We start from the raw sequence: 9,637 nt of genomic DNA on the forward strand, positions 1-9,637 counted from the left end.
CTCCCGTTTTGGCCCCAACCACCCGCGGGTCAGGATGAAACGCCTTTTCATGTGGGCGCTCCTCCGGCTTTACGAAGAAGGGAGTATCGTCCTATACGATAGACTTTTGATCCCGCTGACTGTGTCTACGTCTGCGCCGCCCTTCGACCCCGTCGCAACAAACACCACGAACTCTTTAATTTTGTTAAATGCTCAGCTCTCGAGCGCATTTTTTTCATGTCCTGACGCTAACTCATCAAAGTGCCTCATTTCTGATGATGAGGCTTATCTATCAGACCCGCCGCCGCTTGAGGAAGAAGAGGCCTACGTTCCCGTTACTGCCACACTCCTCGCCCAGCCTGTGCGAGATATCATGTCTGCAAGAGGCGTTCGAGGAAAGAGCACCAGGGTTAGAGCCGCGGACATTGCAAGGGATTTGAAAAAGTTGGATAATCGTTGGGCGCGCGTTGACTTGCAGGCTGTCGATGAGGCTATAGATACCATTGTAATAGGCTAACTAGTACGTTCCTGTCTCAAAACTAGTTACATTTCCCTTGCTCCTTTTTACTCAATGCAATTGAGATCAGCATAGATGCCAAGCCTGACAGTAGCGTCTTTGTATTAGATACATTGCTGCAGTGGAAGGTAAAGCGAAGGTGGGCACAACAGACGTTCGCTAGAGCGAGTATGCAGGCATCTGCAAATCCTCACTTCATTCCTGCAAAACACAGGCAATGATGCGCATGTACGTTTCGATCTTTTTATCCCAATGCAAGGTTAACTGACGTATACTTTGCTACCCACAAAGGGAATGGCCTCTGACGACCCTCTACAGATGTAGAGGGGGAAAAGGTGTACCCAACCGTACAGGTAACACCGCTTACCACACAATCTCAAATTCGCGCCCTGGGAGGAAGATGGCGATTATTCAGAACCTGTTATCAACAAAACCAATCCTGACATATCTACTTTTACAGATGAAACCTCCTAGCTGGCGCTCGTGGATATATTAACTATGGTATGAGTGGGGATTTATGATTAGAGTAAGTCCTATTACCAGCCGCCTGACCCTAACGCCTTGCGATGTCCTTCACTAACTATCCCCCAAGATTTCTCAACGCCAGCACGTACTCTGCCTCGGCCAACTCGTTTAATTCCCTCCTCAGCTCTGCGCGCCTGAACTCTAAGAGTAACCCTAGCATGTAGCGCGTCATCTCTCCGTGCGCTGGGTGACGCACGCTGCCTAGCCCTTCATCGGCTCTACGGATGTTCTCGCGAGCCGTTGCTAGGCCCCGAGCCCATAAACGCTAGATTTCCGTGAGACTCGGAGTGCACTAGCGGGAAACACTCACCTCCACCTCCTCCGTCACCACGAAGACGCGCTCCTCAGGGTCATCTTGTGCCTGCGCCTGCACCTGCGCTTGACCTTGAACCTGCGCTTGGCCTTGCACCTGCGCTTGGCCTTGTACCTGCGCCTGCGCCTGGCCGAACATGTGAGGGGTCCTGCATACGCAGACAGGGCACTCACTTGATTCGGCGGCACGGCATTGTGCGCTTGGTTAGCGTAATTGTATTGCGGCAGCGCTTGGTAGTGTTGGGGCGCCGCGTGGTCGTTATTAACGTAGTTTGGCTGATATCCTTGTTGCTGGGTAGGAGACATCGTTAGTAATGCCACTAGACTACGGTTAGTACTTACCTGAGCCATCTCCTAACGCGTTGGTGGTAGATGAGAGGAGAGAATGTATAAAATGTTGTGTTGACCTTTTATCTTTCGTTAGTGTGTGATGGAAAAGAAGAAAGAGTGACTTACGGTGAAGCACTGATTTTATAGGGTCGAGCTTTCGTCGGTGTGTGGTGGAAGAGAAGAAAGAGTGACTTACGGCGAAGCACTGATTTTATAGGGTCGAGCTTTCGTCGGTGTGTGGTGGAAGAGAAGAAAGTCTAACGTACGGTGAAGTACTGATTTTATAGGGACGGACTACAACGCTGATATTATCATTGTACCATCTACGTTCATCAACATTAACTAACGCATACTATGTAAATTAGCTAGTATCACTTAATACATGGAATGTTCCACAGGATTTGCATGAATGCTAGAATTTCATATCATCACTGCACCTTGTCAGACAAGATTTAAGAGTGAACTAATCTACTACTGAACTGAAGGATGAACACCTATTGATCACTAATGTTTGAGTGCCAAAAGTAGATAAATAACCCCTGTCTGTCTGAAATGCGAAAATAATGATCTGAATGCCCAAGTGTTAGTAACAAGCAAAATCACGATTTCAGTGGAATAACAGTCTATGGAAGCATAGGATTTTCTGTCCATACTATGACACCACGCTTCACATCCTTTAATCTGCGTACCATCCACAAGTCAAATCCAGCATCCACGCACCTTATCTCTGACATCCGCATACCATCCGCAAGTCAACGCCAGTCATACATACCATCCGCAAATCAAATCTAGCAACCGCGCACCTTATCTCTGATACCCGCAAGTCAAGTCCAGCATCCGAGCACCTTATCTTTGACATCAAAAAGTGTAGATACAATTCCCGCCCACCCGCCCTTGTCGGTTTTATGTTTAGTTAGTTAGTTAGGATCAGATACATATATTCCTCCAATCTGCGCAACATTCGCAAGTCAAATTCAGTATACAAGGAACTTCAAAAACAGCAAAAATCAAGGAAATATACCTGACATCGTAGCAACAAAATTAAGCAAAACAATGCCAAATCAAAATGAGATCCTGTCCTTAGCTCGCATGTCCAAAATTAAGCAACATAATAGCAACATAAAATCTGCAAATAAATTCTAGCATCCGCGCACCATCCCCAAGTCAACACCGGTTATCTCTGACATTCGCAAATAAAATCTAGCATCCTCGCACCTTATCTCTGACATTCGCAAGTCAACGCCAGTTATATGTACCATCCGCACACCTCATCTCTGACATCCGCATACCATCCGCAAGTCAACGCCAGTCAACGCCAGTCATACAAACCATCCGCAAATCAAATATAGCACCCGCATATCTCATCTCTGATATTCGCCATTCATGCGAACCATCCGCAAATCAAATCTAGCATCCGCACACCTTGTCTCTGACATTCGCAAGTGATCTTTACGGTAGTGATACAACCAAAAATCAAGCAAAACAAAGTCAAGTCAAAACAGAATTTTGACCTCGACCAACACAACAAGCAAGACAAGCAGCACCCCAGCAATCCCACAAACCAAGCAAAATAAAGGCAGCATCAAACAGAGCCAATGCATCATCCGCATGCCTAATCTTTGCGCAAATCAACCATCCGCACATAATACATATCATCCGTTCACCTTTCTGCGCATAAAATCAAGCATCCAAGAAAACCTTTACAGAGATATAGCATCTGTATGCAAATATACCAAAGATAATCAACAGGATAAATTCAAGTCCCCCCACACCCCCCGCCCATGTTAGCTTCGAGGTTAGCTGCCTCGGTTAGTCAGGTTTCGGTGTCTCGGTTAATGCTTAGGGTCAGGAATGCATTCTCTCAGTTCCCAGCCCCATATCAAAATCACCCTCCGTCACATCACACTACAATCGGACCACAACTCAAATTCAATAAAAATCAACAAATCTCTGCAATACCAACACAATCTCGCTCCACCCCCAGCATTCAAATCACAAAAAATCACAAAAATACAGCAAAAAACAATCAAGTCAACACACAAATATGACCTCCATCAACGCATCACCCAAGACAAGCACCACCACAACACCCGCAATAAACAAAAATCAAATCAATTTTTTGTTCTCAGCCAAGACTACCATAGCAATAACACATCCAACATAAAGCAACAACCCAGCAGCAACAACACAAAAATCAAGTCAAGTCAAAATGAAATTTCAACCTCAAAGACGCATCTATACAGACAATCAAACAGCCAAAGTCAAGCAACATCGCAGCAATAAAATGACAACAATCAAGCAAAACAAAGTCTAATCAAAATGAAATTTCTTAAACACGCCCAAGACTATCGCAGCAAACACAAACACCCAAAATCAAGCTACGTGCACCACAGCAAGATTACATCAAGTCCAGACAAGCTTATGTCCTTATCTCACGCATCATCCCAGACACATGTATCAAATCAAAAACACCGCCTCCGCCACAAGTCCAATAGCACAAAAATCAAACCAAGATGATACATAATATTCTGATCACGACCAATGCATCTCCCCAGACTATGATAGCAATTAAACAGCAAAACCAAGAAAATCCCGCCCCCCCGCCCATTAGAGCTAGGCGTCAGCTTAGGATCAGAAACACATTATCTTAGTTCTTGGTACCACAAGCAATACGACAGCAAGACAAGACAAATTCAAGGAAAAGACTACGATCTCGTACCACCCTGCCAACAAAATAACAAAAATCAAGAAAAATCAAATCAAGTCACAACCATATTCATCGCAGCAGCAGCCACTATCATAGTCAAAATCAAGCAATACAAAACCATCCACACATAATAAATCAACAAAAATCCGCCCTCTATCCTAAACAAAATTCAAGTCAACAAATTCTGAAATTCTGACCATCCCCAGTCCAAGTGAAAATCAATCTCAGGGCAAATAAAGCACCCGCAACTCAAATATAGCACCTGCACACCTTATCTTTGATATGTCAAAGTCATACGTACCATCCATAAGTCAATTCTAGCATTCGCAAGTCATACGTACCATTCATAAGTCAAATCTAGCATTCACATACCATGTGCGAATCAACACCAGTCAGACATACCATCCGCAGGTCAAATCAACCATCCGTACACCTTTTCTCTCTGACATTTGCAAGTCAACTGCAGTCAGACGCACCATCCGCACACCTTATCTCTGACATCCGCATACCATCCGCAAGTCAACGCCAGTCATACGAACCATCCGCAAACCAAATCTAGCATCCGCATACCTTGCCTTTGACATCAAAAAGTATATATACGATTCCCGCCCCCCCACCCTTGTCAGATTGTTGTCAGTTAGTCAGTTAGGATCAGATACATATATTCCTCCAATCTGCGCAACATTCGCAAGTCAAATCCAGCATATGCAGTCCTTACAAAAACTGCAAAAATCAAGACAATATGCCTGACACCATGGCAAACAAATCACCAAAAATAAAGCAAAGCAATGCCAAGTCAAAACAAGATCCTGACCTTGGCCCATGCATGCAAAATAAACCATCCGTCTACCACCCGCATACCACCGCCAGTCATGCATAGCATCTCCGAGTCAAATATAGCACCCGCATATCTTATCTTTGATATTCGCAAGTCGTTCGTACCATCCACAAGTCATAAACAGCATCCGCATACCTCGACTCTGATATTCACAAATCAAATCTAGCATCCGCATACCATTCGCAAACCTCCGCCAGTCATCCGCACACCTTACGCTTCACATCCTTTAATCTGCGTACCATCCACAAGTCAAATCCAGCATCCACGCACCTTATCTCTGACATCCGCATACCATCCGCAAGTCAACGCCAGTCATACATACCATCCGCAAATCAAATCTAGCAACCGCGCACCTTATCTCTGATACCCGCAAGTCAAGTCCAGCATCCGAGCACCTTATCTTTGACATCAAAAAGTGTAGATACAATTCCCGCCCACCCGCCCTTGTCGGTTTTATGTTTAGTTAGTTAGTTAGGATCAGATACATATATTCCTCCAATCTGCGCAACATTCGCAAGTCAAATTCAGTATACAAGGAACTTCAAAAACAGCAAAAATCAAGGAAATATACCTGACATCGTAGCAACAAAATTAAGCAAAACAATGCCAAATCAAAATGAGATCCTGTCCTTAGCTCGCATGTCCAAAATTAAGCAACATAATAGCAACATAAAATCTGCAAATAAATTCTAGCATCCGCGCACCATCCCCAAGTCAACACCGGTTATCTCTGACATTCGCAAATAAAATCTAGCATCCTCGCACCTTATCTCTGACATTCGCAAGTCAACGCCAGTTATATGTACCATCCGCACACCTCATCTCTGACATCCGCATACCATCCGCAAGTCAACGCCAGTCAACGCCAGTCATACAAACCATCCGCAAATCAAATATAGCACCCGCATATCTCATCTCTGATATTCGCCATTCATGCGAACCATCCGCAAATCAAATCTAGCATCCGCACACCTTGTCTCTGACATTCGCAAGTGATCTTTACGGTAGTGATACAACCAAAAATCAAGCAAAACAAAGTCAAGTCAAAACAGAATTTTGACCTCGACCAACACAACAAGCAAGACAAGCAGCACCCCAGCAATCCCACAAACCAAGCAAAATAAAGGCAGCATCAAACAGAGCCAATGCATCATCCGCATGCCTAATCTTTGCGCAAATCAACCATCCGCACATAATACATATCATCCGTTCACCTTTCTGCGCATAAAATCAAGCATCCAAGAAAACCTCTTACCCGAATCCGTGCCCACCCTAGGGGGGGGGTAGTTCATAGGTTTCATCTAGGTTTCATGTATTCCAGTGACTGTTTTCATGTCATATGACTGAGTTTCATATGAGTTTCATATAGGTTTCACGTGAGTTTCATATGAGTTTCACTATAGCAGTGATATTTCTTATGTCTTATGACTGACTTTCATATGAGTTTCATCTAGGTTTCATATAGGTTTCATATAGGTTTCACGTGAGTTTCATATGAGTTTCACTATAGCAGTGATATTTCTCATGTCTTATGACTGACTTTCATATGAGTTTCATATAGGTTTCGTGTATTCCAGTGACTGTTTTCATGTCATATGACTGAGTTTCATATATGTTTCATATAGGTTTCATATGAGTTTCACTATAGCAGTGATATTTCTCATATCTTACGACTGACTTTCATATGAGTTTCATATATGTTTCACATGGGTTTCATATCTAAATTTCACTATAGCAGTCAGATTCATGTCATATACTTTTCATATCATATCACTGAGTCATACAGGTTTCACATAGGTTTTATCAGGGTGTTATATAACATTTTATAAGGGCATTACACATAAGTCATAGGATACAACATGTGCTGTGATTATCAAACCATATGAGTTTCACCACATTTCTCAATGTTATCCTATGGATTTCTCCAGTTTTTGGTTGCAAAATTACCCCCCATTTGTAAGTATCACGGAGTACCTCCTAAGGAGATAGTCAAGGTCAACAAGGGGAGTCACTATTCTCATATATTACTATATTCGTATGGCCATATATGATCAAGTATAAGTGGAGGAGCCACTATTATCATATATCACTATATTTGTATGACCATATATGATCAAGTACAAGTACAAGTACATTGAAGTATTGTTGGGTCAGTGCTACGCCAAACTGCTATACTTGCTAAAGCAAGAATTTTCTATCCTGAGGGTATTGCCACTATGAACAGTTGGGGAATAAAAAGATACTCTCAAGTGCAATGGTTTTTGCAAGTAAAACCAGGTAATGTGAAAGCACAGAAAAAAGGCATGTGTGCAGAACCTTGTACCATTGAATCCACTAGTGTGTAATTGACCTGGACCTGAAGATATGTCAGTTTGGTCGATTCCTCATATTGCACAGAACATGATTTCAATTTCCTTCCCACATATATCAGAGTGAACAATGTCAAGAGGATGTTGTGCATAATGTGAATTGGACTTGTCCCTGTAGCCCTTCCTCAGTTTTATTTTACTCAGGATTTTGTCCTGAATAGCCTTCATACATATTCTTATCAAGAGGACAAAACTCCATTGAAATTTCTGGAAGTTCCTCCAGAACGTTTCTGCACTCCTTTGGAAGTTTCTCACACTCGACCAGAAAGTCCTTCCAAAGTTTCCATGCTCATCTGGAAGTCCTTTGGACTTCATTGGACTTTCTCTGGACTTCATTCTGAAATTAAGGGCACATACTCAGGTAAGGGGCACAGTGCATGAGCTGAAGCCAAGCCTCTCAGAATTAGTCCTATCCTCTGTGCACAGTCTTAACACCTATGATGCAAGGTTTGCATGTGCATAAGGGATGCAATATATCTTTGCAATGCTTATTAGGATGTAGCTGAGGCCAGGAAACTAAAAGAAGTGACCTGTATGACTCAGTCATATGATATTGTGAAACTCATATAAGACTCAATCATATGACATATCACTGCTATAGTAAAACTTGTATGAAACCTATATGAAACTTATATAAGACTCAGTCGTATGACATTAAAAGTATCATTACTATAGTGAAACCCATATAAAACTCATGTGAAACCCATATGAAACCCATATGAAACTCAGTCGTATAGCATTAAAAGTATCATTACTATAGTGAACCTCATGTGAAACCCATATGAAACCCATATGAAACTCAGTCATATAGCATTTAAACCACAATGCAAACACTATGGGGTATGCTATGACTTCCTTCGATCCACTTTGTGTGAGTATCATTACTATAGTGAAACTCATGTGAAACCCATATGAAACTCAGTCATATAGCATTAAAAGTATCATTACTATAGTGAAACTCATATGAAACCCATATGAAACTCAGTCATATAGCATTAAAAGTATCATTACTATAGTGAAACTCACGTGAAACCCAGTCATATAGCATTGAAAGTATCATTACTATAGTGAAACTCATATGAAACTCAGTCATATAGCATTGAAAGTATCATTACTATAGTGAAACTCATGTGAAACTCATATGAAACCCATATGAAACTCAGTCATATAGCATTGAAAGTATCATTACTATAGTGAAACTCATGTGAAACTCATATGAAACCCATATGAAACTCAGTCATATAGCATTAAAAATCTCACTGTTATAGTGAAACTCATATGAAACCCATATGAAACTTATATAAGACTCAGTCACATGACATTGATATCTAAGAAGTAAAGTGTGACAGTTTTGGGAGGGGTTGCCAGCTCATGTGGTTTGTGTCATATCCTGCATTCTGGACCCGGACTTATCACACACATCATTTCCGGACATCCGGATCCGGCCGACGTCTATCTATGTTTGGATCCGACCCGTGTCTAACTTCTGTGCCTTATCCCTTTGTACATTCCTACTCCAGTTAGACTATATCATTTTCCATATCTCATTTCATTTCCACCCTTGATTTTCCTCTGATCTAATCTCCAGATTCATTTACTATTTTCCGATAGACTAGTGTTTGAATTTTCTATATGCTCCGTCCACAGCTTTGTATAGCTTCGGACTGTGCTTCTTGGTTCTCTGATAAGTCCTGAGTAGTATATAAACCCTGTAGAATCTATGTACATCCTTAGTTCAAATATTATCTTAGACTCTGCTCATTCCCTCTTCTGTCCGACTTGAGTTATCCTCTCGTCGACCTCCGCTCATCTTAGAGTTGATTCCTATAGACTTGTCATCTCCACCTCTACCTTTGGTAGTCCTCCGCTGTTTCCTTTCTAGTTCAGACTTCATCCGGATTAGTCTTATCTCCTGTTCCTGAACGTCCGCTGGAATTCCCACACATCGGACATCGCCCAATGCCCTCCGGACATCATCCGGTAACCTTTGGACATTGTTCGACAGCCCTCGGAAGTTAGGGGCACAGCACACGAGCTGAAGCCAAGCCCTTCGGATTTGA

The 9,637-nt window shown here is 42.4% G+C and overlaps 1 protein-coding gene across 1 annotated transcript; it reads left to right on the forward strand.

Moving 5' to 3' along the window:
* Nucleotides 1-34: 34 nt before the first annotated feature.
* Nucleotides 35-496, forward strand: F5891DRAFT_1204355 (uncharacterized protein; the record flags this gene model as incomplete). Its single annotated transcript, XM_041368998.1, has 1 exon — nt 35-496. The coding sequence occupies one exon, from the start codon at nt 35-37 to the stop codon at nt 494-496; it is 462 nt and encodes a 153-aa protein (XP_041216054.1).
* Nucleotides 497-9,637: the final 9,141 nt, after the last annotated feature.

Source organism: Suillus fuscotomentosus (genome assembly GCF_016647785.1).
Source record: "Suillus fuscotomentosus strain FC203 chromosome Unknown F5891scaffold_705, whole genome shotgun sequence".
Lineage (NCBI taxonomy): Eukaryota > Fungi > Basidiomycota > Agaricomycetes > Boletales > Suillaceae > Suillus > Suillus fuscotomentosus.